Genomic DNA, 22,685 nt, shown 5'->3' with positions numbered 1-22,685 from the left:
AACATATGTCTCTATAAAAACCCAATTTTTGCCACCACAACAGTGGAAACTTCTCACATATTCAGGTCACCAATGCCATGGTCACTGAAGCACCCCAATAACATGAGAGATGTTGAGATTGCTGATAACAGTCTGGGTTGTACCTCTCATTATTAGCACAAAAACCACAATGCTAATTTCATGGAAAAAACAACTTCACTTGTCTCCACTGACCGCAGCAAACATATTGTCTGTATTCTGGACCAGAGACAAACTTTGGCCCCAGAGATCTCGTCTGCATAAAACTGAGATATGGCTTTCTTTTTGTGTTGAGAGACTGTTAAATGACAACTGTTTTTCGAAGTAATCAAAAGCCCATGTGGTTATATTTCTCACTGTAGTTGGACTGTTTCTTATGCAGTGCAGTCCGAGAGCTTGAAGGACATGCTCATTCAACACTGTTGCACGGCCGTACTGCTCATGCACTGGTATTTCTCCAGTTCCTGAATCATTTTGTAATATTAAGCACTGTTTCCAAAAGAGTGTGCTACAGGCACATTCCTTATATTAACAAAACACAAAAAAGTCAAATCACTGAAATTCTTTTTTGTATGTATGTTTGGCAGGTAAATAAAGCTTAAAAAGCATTTTAAAAATGACAGATTCTATTGCATTTTGAAGTTTGTAAGATAACACACTCTCCAAAATGATTTTTTTTCAGCAAGTTTTATTCCAAAGGTTCTATTCATTTCCGTGCCATTTTTTGGGGAAAAAAAACAATTAACCAGCTTTTATTTGGGTTTCAAAATTTTTAATTTCAACAAATAAACAGTGACTGTTAATGAAAAAATGCAGACACTTCTACACTGTGGAGGATTTCATTTATTATACACCATTGGATAAAGAGCACTCAAATATTTGCATAAAGTAAATAAGAGAAATTTACCTCCATTCTCAGACTTTTGAGAGATATCTGGAATTTTCCACAGGATTCTCTGCTGCTCTGCATTCCTTTGTAGATTAAATGAAGAAAACATAATTTGACAGAGTCACTACTCCTCCTCTTCCCTCATATAATTCACTCTTCCAGCAACTTTACTGTCAGCCCTGGAATGCTGAATATTCCCACATTCCTATGCCCTAATACGCCCTAAGTACTTGGCTTATCGTCCTGTATAAGCTCATTGAAGATAATATCCTTACATAAAACTATCATATGAACAAGATAAATATCAGACTACTGGAGCTTCCTGACATGGCTCTCTCACCAGGCAGCTGGGGGCAGCACAGCCTGCAGTTTGCTGACTCCTCCATCGACAGGAATGAGGAACTGGACATTGTTGAGGGCCACTGGTGTGGTCATGGCACTACCATTGTATTTGTAGTCTATCCTCAGGTCAGTGCTGGCAGGCTCACACCTCCAGTTCACAGCCAAGTTTAGGGGAGTGGACTGAAGGCCCTGTGCTGAAACCTGTTTAAAACACACACATTTAAAATACATTCTAAAGAACACTGAGAACACCAAAAATACCATAGTTTTTACCTAACGAAAAGAATGATTTGTACATTTTGAACACCAGTTTTTTGGTGTTTCGATCATGTTTTTCTTAATATTTGTTGTAAAATTCTTCTTGCTTCTTCTTCTGATGGAAAGCAGTTCATATAAAAAAGCAATAATTCCAATCTCTGAGGTTTATGGTTGCGTCTAACCTGGTTAAAAATGACAGATGCCCTTAGTTAAAATTGCATTGTCCCACCTTGCTATGATAATGAAACCTGTCCAAATAGTATTTGTCTTCTTTATTGCAGTCCCCATAACAATACATATTTTTCCTACTCCTCATAATCACGATCCAAATCAAAAGCAAGCTTAGAAAATTGCAGGCCCTCACCTGATATTTCAGCATGTCTACGTTGTAGTATGTGGCCTGAGGTTTCTGTTCAGCCACCTTCTTCAAGTGGGTCATGAGGTTGGTCATGTTCACCCAGAATTCCTTAACATTGGGGTTGGACTGTGTGGAATCGCTGTGAGAGCAGTGACAGAGCAAGTGGGGAAAAAAAGCATTGAGCAATGTCTTGTGAGGTATGTGGGTAAACCCATGGCCATATTAAAACAGATAATCTTTGTTCAGTACTAGTGTATGAACAAATATCCCTGCCAAATAAATCTCTGGCAACGAGAGCGATGAGATGCTGCTGCTTAGTCATATGTGAGTCACCATCAGCTGACTGTAAGCTGTGATGCTGAGCTGAGGAGGAAAGCTGAGTGATGTGGCCATGATTTTATTTTGTGCTTAATGTAAAGGAATGTGTGAAATCAGAGACCTTCAGGGCCCTATATTTTTTGCAAATCCAGTGAAAACAGCCTTTAAGCACAAGTCATACATTTTTCAGGATATATTAGTGCTGCATTATGTCTAAGATTATTTAATCACATAGGAAAATATAAACTTCACAGCAGTTTCCAAATACAAAAATACATGAAGCAGATGAGACTCCTATCAACCATGCAAGACCTGGTTGACCACAGAAATGATCACTGTCACATAAGCAGTACTTTCCTCTTTGAAATAAAAGGTAATTAACTTAACACATTTTGAATTGTGATAAAGCATATTTACAGGTACAAATTTACAATACCATCTACATTAGAAGAAATCTTCATGTTATGGCTAAATTTGACAACATTAAATTGCGGAAAACTAGCCCACTATTATTACTAGACTAACAAGAAAATCAGTTAAATACAGTATGCTTATAAAACCTAAATAATTTTTATAAATATGTATAAAAATGACAAATGTTCAGATAATTACTGTTGTATAGAGCAGTGAAAAAAGTGGCAAATAACTGGACCTGTGTGAGGTGTAGATGGAGTGAATTTTAACTGTATGTGGACTTATGTCAGAAATGTTATTTACCAGCACAATAACTGGGGGTTAGGAAGGACGTGCTCCAGACGACTGTAGTTGTTTATGCTGAATGTTAGCACTGCAGGTGAAGGATTATTGGCAAAATGCCTTGTAATGCCAGCTGGGAAGGACAATACCATCTCCCCTGTGATCTTCACAACACACCTTAGACACAAAAGAGGGTTTAGGCTAATAAAACCATGACTGCTTATAAAGATGTCACATTCCAGATAAGAGACCTGCAAAGTCATTTATTACTATTCTAGGTAGCTTCATGTTCAAGGTGTTTCCTCGCTATGAAGATTGACAATGATTACATTTTAAATTTGTTCTAAAAAGAACATACTGAATTTTTATTTTCAAATCCTGTTTTAACAAAGGTAGAAGTGCTGACGAGTATGGAATCATTCCCAAAGCAACACTGTCACTAATACTTTCACTAATATTTACATGTGTGATACTGTGTATAAATATTAACTGGTTAAATTACTGAAGAATTGGCTTCATGTTGAAAGTATTCAACTCATGATTAAAATGAACTTCTTCTTCTTCGTCCTTTGGCTGTTCCTGCCAGGGGTTGCCACGATGGATCATCCAATCTGCATTATTGATTTGGCACAGTTTTACGCTGGACACTATTCCTGACACAACCTTCCCTATTTATCCGGAATGCGATGCATTCCAGAGGCTAGGTACACACACACACACCTAAGGACATGATTTGGACCTATGGGTCTTTCAGAGTCGCCAATTCTACGTGTGTTTTTGTACCGTGGGAGGATTCACACCAAACTACTCATGGAGCGGAGATCAAACCCACAACCCCAGCCCCTGCTGTTTGACAGCGGCGCTACCTCCTACGCCACTGTGCCGCCCCATTTATTTATTCATTTAATACTAATTTTTGTAAAATTGCTGTGTAACCAGACATACTTGCTGGGATCAGTTCCCTTAAAGTAAGCGTTGACAGTCTCAGTAAAGGCTGCAGCCACTGGGAGTGTGTCCTGGGCCCCCATGGTGAGGGGACTGGGCCCACGCGAGCACCCTGAAACACACACATGACACAACAACCGACATTCAATGTATGTTCATGGTGAACATAGTTCATGATCTAGAACATGACCTTCATTCTAGATCAATACAAAAATGAGCTTCAGAAAGGAGAACGAGAAAGAAAGAAGACAAAAGACAGAAAAAAATAAGAATATGAAGTGAAACAGATGATCAGTCACACAGTACACATTTAACACTTAACAGCTGACAAAACAGATATAACCTGATTTCTACGACAGAAACCAATGTCCTCTGAAACCAGCAACCACACTGAATTAAAGCAAGAAAACAACATTCATCGCTGTAGTTAAGGATTCCCAACTGAATACCATTAGTGGCTTCTCAAGATAATTTTGCACAAATCCAACATTAAATTAGTTGTGTAAATGCAGCAAGTGCAATCCATAAACTCAGTAACTGAAGATGTGAAATGACAATACAAAGGGAGAACAAAAAGAAACGGATAAAAGTCGAATTCAAACACATGCATCGGATGCTGAATTGTTGTGTTATGATCAGAAAAAAAGATCAGAGCAAAGAACCACAAAAGAGAAGAAAAAGATTAGTGATGAACATGAAAATGATGATTCCAAAAGAAAGGCCAGGCTGCTGTGTTACATGAGCAGATGAGCGAGTTGTTGCGGAGAAGGCTGAAGCTCTGGGTGGAGGTGTAGGGGATGGAGAGTTAAAGCAGATGAGGAGAGGGCAGGACAGATGAGACTTGAGTTTATACGCTCTACATCCTTTGGGCAGAAAGCCTGACTTACCTTCAAAGGTTAAATAAAACTTGCCTCTGTCAAACCATACGAGGGAAGGCTGGTCTGTCTCTGTGTTGGGGGAGGAGGAGTAGAGGAGGAGGAAGAGGGCAGAAGGGTGGGGAGGAGGTGTGAGGAAGGAGGGTAGGGGAGAGGTGGAGAGAAGGACAGTAGCGTAAGTCACACACACGTCTATTATATGTCACAGCGTGGGGCCAGGAGCTTTGGTCAAAGGGAAAAGTGTCGGTCAACGATCGTTTCAGATGGGGACAACTGTTACTGATGCAGTGTTTAAACAGCGCCTCATCATCAAAATCAACACTTACAGCAAGGGCGTGTGGCATAATCTGGTGAATTTCCTACTCACGTGATTAAACTCATTAGTGAGTCACCAGGTTGGTAGGTGTGATTTTTGCAGGGAAACCAAACCAAACTGTGCTGGATTCTGGTCCTGACCCACAGGAGACCCTGGCTTTTGTGTGGAACAGATCATGCAAATTTCAGTCTACATCTTGTGCGAAGGTGGACAAGGCCATTAGGAAAAATCTAACCTAAATTAGCTTTTGTCAACAATTACGTCAAAGCATATTTTTTTATGTACTGGAGTATATTTCCAGTAAGTTATTCATTTTGTCATCATGCCATTGCGTCTTAATGCTGGGGCTGGGCAAAAACTAATATCTTTTTAGTCATGTGACTTTAATTTGCATTGACACAATTTATTCAGCATGTTTACATTGTAATATGTTGCTTACTCCAAATGCATTTACCTCAAGCGAAGTGATGTATTTTTGGATATGATTTTATATTTGATATATGATGTTTTCATTTTGAAATGTACATCCATGTGTGGATGGAAACCTGGCTACAGCTGTGTCCTTTCAATTCATACAGCATAAATATAATCTGAAATAAATAAAGCTCCCTAAATATAGTAACTATTATAATTATTATTATTATTTATTTAATTATTATTCTTTTGTTTGTTGCAAAAACATCTGATGAATATGAAGGAAAATTGTAGCCATTATTATGTAAAGTTTGTCAAACCTTGCAAAAGTAGCAATGGAAAAAAAAGCATTTCTGGGTGGAGCATGGATAGGATATTTTCCAGCCAAAAGCATGGGTGTCCAAATAATCAAACCCAGCAATTTGGTAAAACATGAATGAACTTACTACAAACTACAGTGCAGTATGTAACATCTATATAATGTCAAAAGGGCATTCTAGCTTCTGGGAAAATATATGAAGCTAAGCAAGATGAACACGTGTGTTTTTGTATTAAGGACTAGAGGAGAGAATAGGTTCTACTTCCAAATACATATGTATTTATTTATTATTTCTTTATAGGACCCTATGTTAAATGTCTGTGTATCTGGACTAGAGTAACTTGCACTATCAATTAAAATAAGTAGGCTAGCTAGCAAAATGCTGCTGTTAGCTAACTGAACAGTTTTCCCTTTTTCATTAGGAAATGTTTACTTTTACTGTATGTATTGTGTTGACTTTGCACGCAGCACATTTAATTTCTCATGTATAATCATTTACATGCTTCTCTGGGGGAATTATTAGCCATATCAATTAAACACTTTTATTATGAATATTATTGTCATTAACTAACCTCTTATATGTTTAATGTTAGTTATTTTGCTGTTGCTGTTACTCTTTTGCAAAGATTGACAGTCATTTCTAGGATACAGCTAGGTCTAAATATCCTTAATTACATACTACCTGCTGACAGACCCGTTGTGTTTCACACTTTACTGAGCTCCCTTTACAAAACAATAGGTTTGGAAATTTTACACTTACTCTATGTTTACATTCCCTTCATATTATCTTCTCAGACCAAGATGTAATTTACACTAAGTCAAAATGCAAAAGAGGGAACGGGTGATAAAACTGAGCCATGTTTTCATTTGAGGATTTAAATGCCATGTTGGACATGAGTTGTAGACATTAGTAGTGAGAAATGTGGGTGTTTTTAACACTAAATCAATTAAACGCATTCTAAACGGTGTATCAAATATAACGAATCATTAAGATTCTTGTAGTGTATCTAATACAAGTGTAATCTACATCGTTAGAAGGTGAACAAGAATTTGACCCAAGTCTAATGTGTGAGTGCATGCCACTTTAAGATGAGAGGTGGGAAGCATACTTATTAGCTTCACTCTGCTCTGGGCTTTAGTCCAAACCAGACTTTAGAAACACAGAGGCTGTGTGTGTGTTTGAGTGTTTGAATGGGTCTCCTCTCTGGCTGAAGGATGGCCTCCAAACGTATCCTAAGAGTGAAGACAGATGCTCTTGGACACTGTTTCCAGACACTATATTTTTATGCTAATGAAATCAGCACAGCATTGGAAGACATTGTAATGGCAATGTGAGCAGAGCAGTGCGTGACATTGCTTGTGGGACAGAATGCATGTCTTTTCAAGCGCATGAGGTGAAATATGAGCTGATGGATAAAAGTGAAAGGTACACCTTGCTTCTGTGTTCTATATTGAACATATTAAAAGGTAGCACTTTCTCTTAGCTGTGGTACAGATGGAAGACAGCAAAACCATGTATTTTTCACTAACAAGTGGTCAAACCTTTTCTCTTCCTGTATGTAAAAAGTGTATGAGGAGAAAATAAAGGAATAAAAAACATAAACCGATAATCTAAAAACTGACAATTTTCGGAAACTCTGTAGTGTTCCTTCAGAAATGCAGATAAAATATTATAATGCTAATAGTAATGCTATAGTAATGCTAGTAAAAACAGAAGCAGTCGTTCTGTTTGGCCTATATTCAACGTGATATTCAGCTCATAACATTTTATTAAAAATTTTAAGCCGACAAACACATGCCAAAAAGGTTGGAACCAGAGCAAGTTTACACCTATATTAATAACAATAACCAGTAATTATTTGGGGAATCAAAACATCAACTGATCCTATTAGGAGTTATTCATTTCAGGTCGTTGTGTCTTCTCAAACCAACAGATCCCAGAGATAGTCTAGAAAGTCCATAGGTCTGAAACAAGGGCCCTGAGATCCTCTTTGAGACACCCTGGTCTGTATGGCCTATTAGACTAATATATAGAGCAAAAACAGGGTCATTCACAAACATCTTCACAGCCTGCAGCTGTATAGCACATTTTGTCTGCAAGCAAGTAAATTGCAATTAAACACAAACTCAAAACCGTTGCTTCTACTGACTCAAATAAACAGAAGGCACTGGAACGTTTTACTCAGTGATTGGCTACTCATTGGGCAGCATTCTGACTGGTTGGTGGGTGGGCAGCTTACTGATTGGCTAGTCAGCTCAGGTGTTGAAACTGTGTCAAGAATCACACCTGTAATTCTGGATTGCACTTGTAACTCGAATGTTGTACTGAATTGTAGGAGATGTGCGTCTGTATCTCAGACTTATGAAATCTCTTTGAAAATATATCTTTTTTTATTTTAAAAATGTTATTTAAACATACACAAACTTTTTCACACATGTGCATGAAATATTTCTACAGCTGCAAAGATTAATTACAACTTTCCAGTTATATTTTTTTACATTTTATTATTTGTAATCTCACACATTTAGATGCCTGAAATATATTCATATGCTCACAAAATATGATATACAACTGCAGGATGTGAAAATATTTCTGAACATCGATTCACAAGCTCAAAATATTTAAGACAGTCCTTGTCTTTGAAGTTTTACACTGGTAACAACCTGGACAATCTTGAAAACATAGTGCATATTTTCTATATTCAAACTACAAAAGAAAAAGACTGTATTTATTTGTCTAAATATAAGACAAATATGAATTTACACATCACTGCTTTCTGTTTAGTAGGCATAAGGACAATGACTTATGCCTTTCAATCCAGCTGTATTGTGGATAACACAGGCCTTTGAAAGCCATGATTTGATTCAGCGTTTTTCATGTCATCCACTGAATCAGAAAGGGCCCATACCATACCTGCTGGGAGGTCAGCTCGCCTCTCAAAGCTGGGCAGTTTGTCTACAAATGCGTCATCTTCAGACATCAGACAAAAACGTCAGCCCAAAAGACAGGACGAGAAAGACAAACAAAATAAAAACAAAAGTAATGCAAATCAAACAACAAAGACATCAAAGTAAAAAAAATTAAATTACAAAACAGTTTTCAAACTCAGGTCAAGTCACACTACATAGACACACAGCACACAATGAGAAGGGAAGAAGAAAAACAAAACAAAAACAAAAACAAAAACAAAAACAAAACAAAAGACAAAAGAATGGAATGTCAAAAGTTCTAGTCAAAGCAAATTCCTCCAAAACGCAATCTCTTGATGTAAGATACTGTAACCAATCTTTTTTGACATAAGAATTTTGCTACAAAAAATACAAATATAACCCAAAAAGGCAGACACAAACTATTTTTAGAAGGAAAGCCCATGACAAAGCATGCACTGAAATACTGGAAGAAATGCTAGAGGTGTTTTACTGTATTTTAATATTATTTCCAATACAATGATGCTACAGAACTACAGAAAGTTTTACCAACATTTCAGAGGGATTTTTACAAATCCACATCGTGATCATTAACTCGCAGAAAAACCTATGGAGTCTTTCAGTTACTGCATGGGGCTTGATAAAAATATGAAGCCATACAGCTTAGCTGAGTTCTACAGCAGTTTCAATATTGTCATCCGTGAAGCACAGGTAATAAATCTCACACAAGCTCATTTGTACTTTCTTGCATGCAGAAGTATAATATAATAGCCGTGCATCATGTAGGATACTGTCATCATAAACAGTTTTACTGAAGTACATACAGATATTTTTCTACACTGAACATACAATTCATTACTTAGGCTAGTTCAAAATGACCAATGGTCATAATAGTAAAGCTTCAATCCAGCACAGTCAGTAGATACATGGTCTGAGGATTTAAAGGGGTTTTAACAGCACCACTTCTGGACACACCTGGAGTCTAATCAGATATGTGGCCATATTGAATGTACACATACATATACACACAGAGCAACAAAACAGGAAGAATGAGGGGAAATGGAGTCACACCTGACACAGACACGGAGAGCTCTTTACCGACGGTGGGCGTAGTGGCTGCACTCAGGGAGTTGGTGGAGGAGATGGAGGAGGTGCTCTCTGCCCGGGCCAGCGGCGCAATGGGTGGGGGGCTTGATGAGTGGACCGGGGGGCTGAAGGGCCGATTCTGAGAGGAAAGGCAAGGGAACAAGCAACCAGGGGGATGGAAACACATAAGGTAAGTAAGTATTTGAAAGCAAGGGACTTAATTAAGGTTGTGGTTGTATTGCTAATACTGCTTGTTTTGTATATTCTCTTGTATGCAGTGTCTTGACATTCCTTTTAATCAGGGAATTCAGCTACTTTAAGGTGCACCCATTGTGTGATCTCAATAAAAATGTAGTGACAACTGAGGCTGTAGAGCAGCCCACCTTTAGCCACCATCTCCAGTGCCAGCAATGTCTAGTGTGGTTTAAAGACCCCCAGCACTGGATGGTGGAGCAGTGGAAGTGTGGTTTCAGGGGCACTGTCCAATACCTGTTTGATTTCGAAGTGGCATTGGTGATCTAGAACCACTCTAGATACAAGATGTTGCTATTGATCCCCTTGATTTTTCTGCAAACTTTAAAAAGTTCTAATAATTGTGATTTTCTACATCATTAAGAATAAAAATAATCTTTGTAGTTACAATAATTCAACATGTAATTAATTCTGCATTTAAGAGATCAATGTAAGAAACGAGATCAAGGAAACCCATGTGTAACATCCACATCAATTATTTCAATCAAATGCTTTTGATATGTTACGATGAAAAGAAAATGCATATACATAGACTGGCATCTTCCACTGTGTTTACAAAATGTCAGTGGTCTTGTGAGGGTGTTAAGTAGAGCATGAGTATGTTACAGTGTTGCTGAATGCTTGAGCTTCAACATACCGCATCCCCTACACTCGCTTTCCCGGGAGCCAGTTTGGGACGGGAAGGTGGTCGTGGTGGGGGAGGGGGAGGGCTGCTAGCAGCCAATGGCGTTGCAGGACGTGCAGGGGAGGAGGAGCCTGTAGATCAATGGTATGTCATTAATACATTTAGCAAGGGAGAAGGGATGTCATGCATCAAAGCCATTCAGAGAGCTTAAAAGGAATTAAGCACCAGCAAATACAAAGCTTATAGTTCATATATGGCATACACATGTTTTTATCCATTAGAAAAACACCTAATCAACACAGCTCATTTCATGAATGAGTAATAATTATATATATTTTCCTTTATATGTATTTATCATCTCTTTGCATGCAATCAGTGTGAAAAATATGTGAGCAAATCTGAGTCATATGGACATTGAAAGGAGGTTGAATACACAATCATTAAAACCTGGGTGTCTTGTTTATGTTTTGTGTCCCTATTCTCATGCTGGATCCGCTCTTGGCTGTGGCTTAGACTGTTCCACTACAACAAACCAAAAATCCTGGGTCCACTACTCTCATTATCTATAAACACTCCCCATCAGTTCTATCCAATATTAAAAAATCTAATCTGTTATTTAAACAATCTGAAAAGGATATTAAATATTAAACACAACCTGGTAGTCACTCAAAATGTTGTGAGAAATAATCTAAAATAGTGTGAATAATTCAGTAACTTTACGCAATGTTAGTACTGAACATATCTTGTGTCTGTCCCAAAACCACTAATCAGAGCACCTCAATAATCTCCCTCATGAGGACAGACGACCGTTAGAATACCGTTTACTTAAACAGCACTCTATGCAGTCTGTGCCTACCTGGGCAGCTCACTAGGTTTTGGGACAGACCTCTAGTGAGCTATCTAACTAGAGAGGGTTATTCATCATAGTATGTGCGCTCCCGACATGCAGGCTATCCCAATTATGAGATACTTCATTATGCTGTCTGCTAAGATATCTTAATCTGGCCGAATTTGAAGGCAACACTGAACCCTTCCTCAGCTGCGAAGACAATCCCATTATGTAGGCTGCATTTGTATTTGTATTTGTATTTGGACTGTGAGACAAAGATTGGGATGTATTCATTTGTGAATAGTGAAACATATTTGTGATTTGTGTTTAATTTGTGGATTAACATTTACGCATTTGTAAAGTATTTTGAGACTAATCTCTCTCCATAGAATGCTGTCTACTTTAACGGCCGTCTACGCAGTCAGTGCCTACCTAGACAGCTCAGTAGGTTTTGGGACAGGTTCTTATTTGCCAGTGGATATACTAACTGAGTTCTAGTATCTTGTTAACATACACCTCTCTGTAGTCAGGAATAAGTCCTAATGTGTGTTTTTATTCAATCTAAGTGTGAAGTAATTTGTAACTACATCTCTTGCATTGTTCTATGCAATTAATTTTTTCAATGAATTTCCCAGAGAATAATTATTGTAAGTGGATTTAAAACAAAGTGTACATTTTCACTCTGTACTCTGAGCACAGCCCACTAATACATGCATTGGATTAAACAGTGTGTGTGTGGATTGAGTGTTGAATGGAATGACGTTCTGATCAGTAATGATTTTAAAGCATCCTTGGGTATCTAGAAAGGCGCTATATAAGTGTAGCAATAAATAAATATATAAATAAATAAACAAACTATAGTGTCAGTTACCATCAAAGCAAACTCATTTCGGTCTAGGCTTAGGCTTAGAGTGCATCTTGAAAACTGGTCCTCAGTGACTGGACAGAGGCTCATAAACATGTTTAAAATAGTTTGAACTCACCGCTGCCACTGCCCCCACTCCCAGCTCCAGGGACGGGTCCAGGTGACGACACCACAGCCCTGTATGTGGGAGGCGGGGGAGGTGGTGGCGTTGATCGGGGACCTTGAATAATCTCTTTGGGCGAAGCACCACTTTCACTTGAATCCTCTTTTGGATGGACTTCTTCAGGGGTCATCTTGTCTTCCTGATTGAGGATCAGTGGTGGGGGGATTGTACGTGCATTAGTCTCTAGTGTGCAGGGTGGAGTAATAGCTGAGCCAGCTCCTTTCTCCAAACTATGGGTTGATGTAATTGATTCCCTCTTCAGTGGAGCTGGCTCATTTGGTGGAGGTGGAGCATCTTCATCTGGAGGGGGTGGGACTGCAGGGAAAGGGGGAGTGGCTTCTTTGGGTGGAGGTGGAATTGCTGGAGGAGAGGATGTGGTCTCTCTTGGTGGTTCATTTGTGGGAAGGGGAGGAGCTGGCTCTTCAGGAGGAGGTAGGGACTTTGGTAAAGGAGGAAGTGGCTCTTCAGCTGGGGGTGGAGATTTAGGTAATGGTGGGGCTGGCTCTGCTGGAGGAGGAGATGTGGGGAGTGGTGGGGCGGGTTCAGTGGGTGGAGGGGGTGGGCTTTCTGAAGATTCTTCGCTGAAGCACACCCACTTGTCTGCAGCATTGTCAGAGGGTTTGGGGGTGTCTGCTGGACCAAAGATGTTGTCCAAATCTGCTATGGAGGGTCTGTGTTGGGCTGGAACTGGATTGTCTTCCACTTTAACATCTGTGTCAGCTATCATATGCACAATAGATGAAAGAAGAAATATTTTTATAGTCTAATTTTTTTCTAGATTATCTCAAAGTTTCTCAAAGGTTTTGGCCAAACAGCTAGCTAAAATATGGAGAGCAGCAGAGCCAATTATTCTCTGTTTTGGTGCTTTTCCACTGCATGGTACCTACTCCAGTCGGCTTGGCTTTTTTGCTTTTAAATTTGGCAAATTTGGTACCTGGAATAGGGTAGGTTTTTAGTCCCTGCTCACTCGTGGTTCCAAAAGAGCTGAGTACGGACTAAACTGTGACGCTTGCAGAACACTGATTGGCCAGAAAGACTTGTCAATCAACACAAAATGCAGACATTCAGGACAAATTAACCATTTGTAAAATTTCCAAGCTACAGTAGAGATTGAATATGTTTTTTATCTGACTCACAATGGCTGCTCATAAAATGATGCTATGGTCTTTTGACAAGTAAGGCAAACACTCCACTGATCTGTCTAAACTGGTGTGCTTAGCTGTGTTCGGTTCCAAAAAAAAGAAAAACAGCATACGAATGCAAGATAAGTAAACAGTGCTTAATGTTACTGCTGCCATTGTTGAGGTTTCCCGAACTCGCACTTCCCGTTAGAGACTGTGTTTTGCATCATCACTGGTTAGAGTGTGTGGGCGAGCTGTACTAATGGAAAAGTTGCCAGGTCCCAAAATATTGTATAGCCAAGTCGAGTACATACCATTCAGCGGAAAATCATCATTGGACTCAAGGTATGAATGGCTGTTGTTATCATCAGGATTAGAAAGAGTAATCTCCTAAGATGCAAAACCAAGAAGCCCCTAAAGACTAAAGGTGTACTTTTGAGAGAAAAGAAGTGAAGACAGAACAGTGAATAGACAAAAGACCAGATAAGAAAAGACAGTGACAAATAGCATTAAGTATTTGCAAAAAAAAGAAATTAAAGATGATAATGATCTCATCATAACACACAAGACAACGATGCAATGATGTAACTCAGTTGGGAGAATAGCACTGGGTTGAGATGCAGCCTTACCAGCAGATTCTGTGGTTGGAGAGTTGCTTGGAGGAGGGGAGCTCGGCACATTCTTGGGTGGAAGCGGAGGTAGTGCTGCAATGACATCAGGGCAGCTGAGACAAGCTTCCTCAGTCAACCCAGGTGGCATGTATTATGCTAACTCAGAGGAAAAAAAAAAGGACGGCTTCCATGCCTAAAGTACCATGCATAGGCAAGGTCTCACTCAGAAAATGCAAGGAAAAAATTAAAAGGGTTGGGGCATGGGATGAAAAATATCAGAGAGGATGACAACACTTCACTCTCTGTGGCCCACCAGTACCGTTTAATTAACCAATCAATTAATTAATGTGTCCTGAACGCAATTCATGGTAAAAACGCTCTAAGAATATTATTTATTTAATAAAAACTCCAAACTAGACTGAAAAAAGTATTAATATATTTTAAACTTAGTTTATTAAATTATGTGAAACAAGGGTAAAACCCCGTTATCCCAGTTGTAATAGAATCTGCCTGTGCTTACTTCACTTACTTAATTCACATTCTTAAAATGCTTAGCCATACAGAGTATATAGTTGCTGTCCAAATAAAAAGATGCATCTTTATTTTTGTGGATTTTTAGTTTACTACATCATTTGAACACAGAGCAGTTTTGAGCAGTTTTCCTTCATGTTGTGTTGACAATTTCATGAAAAATGGACCAATAGAAATGCTCAAAAATTTGCTTTTTACATTGATTTTGGGAGATACATGTTTTTCATTAGCGAGCTTTGGCATATTTCTCCAGGTCCTGGCATGCACTAAACTGTCCAAATTACACAGTATAATATCATATTATTGCCATATTGTATATTACTAGTTGCTGAGCTCGTGCTTACAACATAGAATGGGCCCATGAATTATCATGTAATCAGCTGCACCTATGTAAAAATTAGGTTGGCCTATATTACAAAAGATCTGTGTATTTACTGTTCTGCAGATAAATATTTAATTTACACATAGTCAAAGTGAATGTTTATTGAATTTATACTGAGTTTTATGTAGATTAAAAAATAGACCACATCAAGTAAATTGTTATCAGAGGAGATTGCCACAGGCTGAACTGAATGACTTCAGGGATGCAAGTCTGATTAGTTTTCCTGGCTAATGATTTGTGAAATTAGTGGGTTAATGGAGTCCGCACAAGGGAAAGAAAGTTAATGAAAAACACATTCCCAGATGACTTTTCACTCAAACGAACATTTGGGGGGTATGAGGGAGAGTTCATGATCCTGGATGGGAGGCAGTCGAGCCACATGGCCGGAGACTTACTTCCTGAAGGAAAAGGTGTTCCCAGAGAAGTGTCTGGGTTTGGGTCACGTAAGGGACCACCCCAAACCTCAGGTTCTTCTATCACCACTAGTGTATGAGAGATGGCACAACACACACCCAGTGGAGAGTAGTGTTAGCTACCCTTTAGCTCCAAAAATAAGCAATGTCCATTCAAACACCCTCCTGGTCTGGCATAACCTTAGAAATTGCATAGATGTTGACCTTTTGGAGGAGGACTTGAGACATCAAGCTCGAGCAATATTCTATTTCCAGTGTGAGGGATTTTTGTAAAATAATGTTATCTAGATGAATATTAATTAAAAAGGTTGACAAATTGTAAATACATTTGATGCACAATTCCTTTTCTCTAACATGGATATTAGCATGTTCCTAAAGAAATAAACTTCTGAATTGTTGGGAGAATCAAACACAATAGTAATATTAGCATACTGTGTCTCTAGAGCGGAGCTGATTAAGGCTGCATTGGGATACAACACACATGTAACGTAGCTGCCATATCAAAACCCTTTCTTTTTACTTAGCATTCTTCTCAGTGTAGTAACTTTCAGTTCCAGATGTTTACAAGGGCTCATGCATTTGCACAATTCTTCTAGTCAGGGAGGATAAAGGTAGCACATGCTTCCTCCAAGTAATGTGAAGCCAGCTACCGTTTCCTATTTTAAAACATGACTGAACAGCACAACACACTTGGAGGAGAACACTAATAGCCTGATCTTACTAAACTGATTTTACTCCAAGTAACTTTGGATAATTTCTATTAGATCATATATAAAGAGAAGCTGGTGTTTTCAAGTAGCACATTTAAATATATTAAATAAATAAATAAATAAATACAATGAGGTTTTGATATGACAGTGGTGATATTCTCTGTGAAATTAAAGCCACACATACATCACATAAATACATGAACATTTATACCAGTGAATGGGAAGATGTGGACAAAACATATACTAATATTCTACAGCTGCTCTCTCATACCCTGCATGCATGATATTCCAGCCATAAGTACATGTTGTATGTTAAATTAAATGCTGTCCCTTCTAATAAGGCTTCGTACCTTCAGTTTTCTGTTCATCAAAGGCCGTCTCTAGCGGAGGGCCAAATAAGGCTGTTGCATCCTCTAGCACCGGAGATTTCTTACTGCTGGAATGGAGCAAAAAAAGAGGAAGATATGCATAAGTCATACACGTTAACCATACACAGAAAAGACATAGTAGAGCTCCAGTCTCAGCCAATCAGCATCTCCCCCAAGAGCCTAATTTATTCTTTCTACCTGTGTCTTCTTTATGACAAAAAGAGCTATAGAGATCTGCATTCTTCTAACAGAGTGGTAAACATTAATATGGAAAGTGTAGTCAGTATTACTTAAATATTTATTGAAAATGTTATATTTTTATTAATTTTGGTTTGTTTGTTTTATAGAACCCAAAACCAAAAACCCAAATTTAGGTTTCCGACTAGGATTCAGCAGCATTTTTGTGCATAATTAAAAGGGACAAACTTCAGTGTTCCTGAGTGGTGCAGCAGTCTAAGCCCTATCATCAGGAGACCGCTGGTTCAGTGCCCCGTGATATCTTAGATGTGTCAGTCTGAGAGTTCTAGAGAGGAAGCTCTCACAGTTACTTTGATACAGATACATTGAACTTGTCTGTTCAATGTTGTGTGCACAACTGGGGGAAACTTACTGATGGGGGAAATGGAGGTTTTCAACAGAAACAAAATCCACACAATCACCATCCACATATAACCAATCATTTTTCAGCAGGTAAATGATAAAATCCTAAAATTTAGTTGCTTTTGTACATTTTGTACACAGCCAGGCCAACTGTTTTACTGTACTTGTATTAATTCTATAGTCTTCTAACTACCTGGACACTACAGCTGCCCTATACCTAGAAGTGAACCTGTGTGACATTTTGCACATCTACACTGAGGTGATGGCTTGGGCATTAGGGAATGTCTGATACTGCACACACCATGTATAAAGAACAGATCACAAACTACATAATTGCCTAAAATTCCTACGTGGTCATAATTATATGATAATAATATGCTCTTTTTTATATGTCCACAGGACATGCAGCATTATTGTGCGCAGGGCATTTAGGATATTTCAATTTGTGGGCTGTTACTCAATGAATGTATGCACAAAGGCAGTGAAAAAAAATTTCTAAAGACAATTAATGAATTGTACTTGCTTAACTCTTCTTCACTAACCTGACTGCTTATTTATACATCAAATAGTGATAGTGTGTGTGTATGTGTGTGGGTTTTTGTATATACCTAGGAGCTTCAGGTGCAGGTGCAGATGAGGGGGCAGTGGTAGGGGCAACTATGGGAATAGAGCGTCTTGGTCGTGCAATTTCATCATCTGAAGAGAACATAATGAAAATCAGCATTAATACATACAGTACAAAAGACAATAAAAAAAGAAAACACTAACATCCACACATTAGCTCTGATGAGCAGCCGGACACACACACAGTCATTGCACCCTACATATCCACCCTTTATAACTAATCAATTCATTGTGGTACAGGTGTTAAATTGTGCATAATCTCCATAGAAAAGAAAGAAAGGAACTGGGATAATTCTGCCCAATGTCACATGTCAGTTAGAGGGGTAGAAATCACACTAGCACTAGGCTGTGAATCAGTGATACTCCTGAACTGCATTCCTTGAACAGAGCAGCACGCATTTTCTGAAATATACTTACTAGCTGTATTTCTTGCCAGACCCTGCAACCAAACAGAACATCAAAATGCTGATTAAAACAACACAAAAAATTACATAAAAAATCTATCCATTTATCAGCAAAACATTTAACCTTTAAACAAAATATTTGTGTTTTATCAAATAAAAATACGTGCATAAAGGTTAGAAAATCTCAGATCTTGTGTTTGACTTTAGACAGCAGCATTTTTTCACTAAATAGTTTTAGTAAACTGAAACTAAGCATGTGACAAGATTTATAATGTAAAATTGCTATTTGTCCATTTATCACAAATTTCTACACAATGTAAAGAAGAGTTAACATGTAGAAATTATGTAGAACAATGAACATTTTTTATTCTGTCTACTCTTCCACACTGAGCTCAGCAGGACTCAAAATAAACCTGCTGAACTATTAATAAAAAGACTTTTGCCAAATCACAGTTGTAAGCATTTTTGCACTAACATGGGTGTTTCTATAGTTATGGGTCAGGTGGAGCCCTCAGCATAGCAACTCAGGTTACAACACATGACTAAATGACCTTGAAATGTAGCACTGTTTGTTCATGCATGTCTAAAAATACTGAATAAGGACAAATGTGACTGATCTTTATCAGTTCCTATTTTTTTCTTTTAGTTCCCAATATATTTAATTGAAAAAAAAAATGTTTTACAAAAGCCCCAGCACCAGTGTTTGTTCCAGCTAGATTTACTACCAAAAGCACAAGACAACGTGAAGATTGTTGTATTTCCTACAGCACTTACCGGGCTACGTCTCTGTGACCAGCAAAAAGGAAGAGAGAAGAGACACCTGGTCAGAGAGTGACAAATCAGTAATACAAACTTTCATCATAATAAACCTCCCCTAGTATAGCACACACCTTTAGCTTCCACTGTTAGATACACTTTGAATAGAGCCAGTAAGTTCCTCACTGAAGGATTGCATTATTAGCCCAAATGTATCCAGAAACCCAGGTTCAGTGGCCTAATTCCAAATCATGTTATTTGGGTAAAATTAAAAAGTAACCAAATAAATACCAACTATGTTAAGTGTAAATAATTATAAGTTTAATAAGGTACAGAAGCCCTAAATTACTTCTAGAACTGAGGTGGGGCGTTATATATTCATCATCACAGGACCTGAAGCAAAATAACACCTTTCCCAGCAAATTATTTACTGTTTTGACTCATGAATTGTATTTATTCATTTACTTTTTTCAACTTATACCTTTAGTTTTGTTGCTTGCAGCTTATTTAAAAGTGTAAAGGGAGAGTAAAGCATTTACACAATTTTTAATGTTGCCATTTAGTCGCAACGAGTAAAACGTGTTTAAAGACACTGAGGATGAGGATTTTAAAGTTTTGTTTTGTTCCTTTCTTCCTGCAAACAAGTTTTGCGTTGGGCAAAAGTACAGGGTCTTTGTTCTGGCATTTTGCATTTCTAACTCGCCACATATTTATTCTCTATTGGTGACAGGCCAGGACAGCAGGCAGGCCACTCCCGCACCTGTACCCTCTTCTTCCACAGCCATGCCGCATTACAGCATGCACAATGCGGTTTTGCATTTTCTTGTTGAAATATGCATGAATGCCCCCGGAAAATATTTCATCTTGAAGGCAGCATATGTTGTTGCTGTGTTTATGTTCTAGCCTTAATGGTGCAGTCACAGACATGTAAGTTTCTTCCAAAAAAGACCTGATATATTTATTGGTCTGACCACAGAACATATTTTCACTGTGGTTTGCTCAATACCAGATGCTTCTGAACCGAAAGAATTATTTCTTCTTGAGACGAAAAAATGATTTTCTCACACAGTTCCTGTCAAAATGGTGAGCCTCTGCCTATTTTTACTCCTGAAACACTGGGAGTCCTGGATGCTTTTCTGGACGTTGCTTTTGTAAAAACTCATAACTGCAATCAACATTTGGCATCACTGGTTTAAAATCACATCATGACTTCATTATTTGACCTCATTACTTACCTGAAACTGCCCCTGTCCCAACAATTTTGGAATGTGTTACTGGCTTGAATGGCAGGACTGAATGTTTACAAATGAAATAAAGCCGTCCAGAAAAAAAACATGAACTATATTGAGTTCATACTGTCTGCAACGAATCAGAGCTTTCTTTTTTATTTGCATTTTCCCTACTGTTTAAACTCCTTCTAATCTGGTGTTGTAAAGTCATAAAGCTCTAATATCAGCAGCGCTCAATTAGACAGTCATAAACAGTCAAAAAACAGCATCGAATTCAACTCCCACCTAGAAATGTAATTATTATTGAGTGAATATCAAATTCCTAAAATGTGCCTGAAAGTAAAGCTGTAGATTGCTCACTAATTTACTGCAATAGAATTAAAGGTTCAATTTAAAAATACTACAGAATAAACAAACAATATGCTTACAGAATATTTACTTGATATTTACTTCATATAACTAATTAACATCTACCTTTGTTAGATACCTCTGCTAATTATTAAATTATAAGAATAATTTAAATGTCAACATAATGTGAATGGAATCTTGCCCAACTATGTTCACTGCTTTCATTCACCTTTAGTCACATTATCACTTCTGCTTTCACAAATCTTTTAAGACTCAGTTAGAAGACTTAATATGCCTGGAATTGCTGTTTTCCACTGTGCACTAAGGAAGACCTTCAAAATAAAGCAGCTTATACAACACTTTATTGCTTATTAATCCCAGTCAGGTGAAAGTGTTGGAGTGGATGGCAGTTAAGGGAGAGGTGAGAGGTAGCAGCAGTACTCTGTAAATCACATGAAACAAAAATAAATAAATAAATAAATAAGCACCCAAACTTGGAACCCCAAAGACACTGGCCTTATTTAATTTCATTCGGAACATCTGGAGAAAACAATAAACATACCACTGTTTTTTACTTTAACAAAATGTCTTATTCTCTCTCTACCTTATATCACTTCAAAATGCAAACTGTCTTCTGTCTCTTTCAGTTTTCCTTCACCTCTTGACATTTTACAACAGCTTCTCTTCTACAACTATCTTCAGTCAGAGAAATCTAGGGCCAGTGAGTTGCAACTGATTACAGTGATGTAACACAGGGGAAGTCTAATCCTACTGGCTGTAGGGCACGGTGACCATGTCAGCCAATCCCAGAACAGTGCCACTGAGCATGACAGGCCTGCAATTAAAGTTACTCCAATCAGAGATCAACTGGTGTGAAGTTTTCTCAGTAAGTGCAATCATAAATATTGCAGTGTATAAGTTTAACAAAGCTATAGCTTCAGCTTTAGAAATTATTTTTAAGATTCATGAGGTCGAAATTCAAATTACGCTTACAAAAATGTACCTGCTCTGTTTTGGTTGTTTACCTGTTTTATATCCTAGCACTTGAAACAAGAGGTGCTTGAAGAATTCTCCTAAGGGATTAATAAAGGTGACTCTTCTTCCTAAATGTTTCCCAGCTCATGAGAGGATCAAGTTGAATTCTAATAAACATATATTACTCACTGCTGTCCTTTACAGGTGTTGTACCACTGATACATGCTCATGAACATAGAAGAGTGTAATTTGAATTCAAATTCAATTACAGAGCAACAAAAACATCACTTTACTCTGGTTTTTAGTGCTTGTTTTTACTACAGACACATGTTAAACTGGCTCCGCAACAATGGATGTACAGCAAAGAGGACTGTTCAAAGCACCAAACTGTATGATGCAGGGGTACAAAAGCATGGGCCATGAACCCACTTCCAGCCACCAGAAGAGAGCAGCCAACACTCCGCAGCAGGGAGACAAGCAAAGAACTTACCGGACTGCTCCTCTATGGAGGACAGCATTAGACAGATGGAGAGACAGAAAGACACAACATAATATGTACTCCATTAGTAAATGCAACAAATATCGTCTTAGGTATAGTGGTAGGTAGTAGTCTCTAGGTGAATGCAATGGTAAGATACAATAAGAAATGGTATGGGATACATGCAAACATCTGTAAACTCAAAACATGTTTTACTGGTTTCAGATTTTACACTAGGATTTTTCAAATGGTTTTGCAAAGGCACATGAAGCTAGGGGACCGAGGGTATGCACAAATCTAGTTCTTCCAGTTCCTCAGAGGCAAAGAATGCAATCCTTGGTTGCATTTAAAGGATCATACAGAACAGTAAAGATTTTAGTGTCATGACGTCTAATTCTGCTGCATTCTTGACTGAGACACACTTGTTTGTGTGTATATGAAGTCTTGGAGGAGCATTTCGCAAAGCAGGATCTAGCAGTTCATTTGCTTAAAATGAGCATTGTCTATCGACAGCAGAAGACTTCAAATGACCTGTGATCCAGGTTTCAGCATGGGTCTGGTCAGCATCAAATCTGGTCTATAAGGCTGTTGCAGCTACAGGCTATGTTCACACAGCAGATTAAAGTGGACCAAATCTCG

At 38.2% G+C, this 22,685-nt stretch overlaps 1 protein-coding gene across 11 annotated transcripts in view; it reads right to left on the bottom strand.

Moving 5' to 3' along the window:
• Positions 1–22,685, bottom strand: part of sgip1a (SH3GL interacting endocytic adaptor 1a) — a 72,125-nt gene that overhangs the window by 3,873 nt on the left and 45,567 nt on the right. For 2 of the 11 annotated variants that reach the window (XM_066663458.1, XM_066663457.1), the window contains 16 exons: positions 19,035–19,046; positions 18,274–18,295; positions 17,841–17,928; positions 16,615–16,700; positions 15,537–15,623; positions 14,247–14,321; positions 12,452–13,216; positions 10,652–10,770; positions 9,748–9,901; positions 8,663–8,719; positions 4,712–4,771; positions 3,825–3,936; positions 2,901–3,056; positions 1,872–2,004; positions 1,248–1,450; positions 926–990 (listed from right to left, as the gene is read on the bottom strand). In XM_066663458.1, coding sequence (XP_066519555.1) covers positions 926–990; positions 1,248–1,450; positions 1,872–2,004; positions 2,901–3,056; positions 3,825–3,936; positions 4,712–4,771; positions 8,663–8,719; positions 9,748–9,901; positions 10,652–10,770; positions 12,452–13,216; positions 14,247–14,321; positions 15,537–15,623; positions 16,615–16,700; positions 17,841–17,928; positions 18,274–18,295; positions 19,035–19,046 — 2,194 coding nt within the window. The remainder of the gene's footprint in view (positions 1–925; positions 991–1,247; positions 1,451–1,871; positions 2,005–2,900; positions 3,057–3,824; positions 3,937–4,711; positions 4,772–8,662; positions 8,720–9,747; positions 9,902–10,651; positions 10,771–12,451; positions 13,217–14,246; positions 14,322–15,536; positions 15,624–16,614; positions 16,701–17,840; positions 17,929–18,273; positions 18,296–19,034; positions 19,047–22,685) is intronic. The other 9 variants (XM_066663460.1, XM_066663459.1, XM_066663461.1 and 6 more) reach the window with 9 other exon arrangements.

This window comes from Hoplias malabaricus, chromosome 3 (genome assembly GCF_029633855.1).
Source record: "Hoplias malabaricus isolate fHopMal1 chromosome 3, fHopMal1.hap1, whole genome shotgun sequence".
Classification (NCBI taxonomy): domain Eukaryota; kingdom Metazoa; phylum Chordata; class Actinopteri; order Characiformes; family Erythrinidae; genus Hoplias; species Hoplias malabaricus.
The sequence above is the reverse complement of the archived record's forward strand: the minus strand, read 5'-3'. Positions and strand labels throughout refer to the sequence as shown.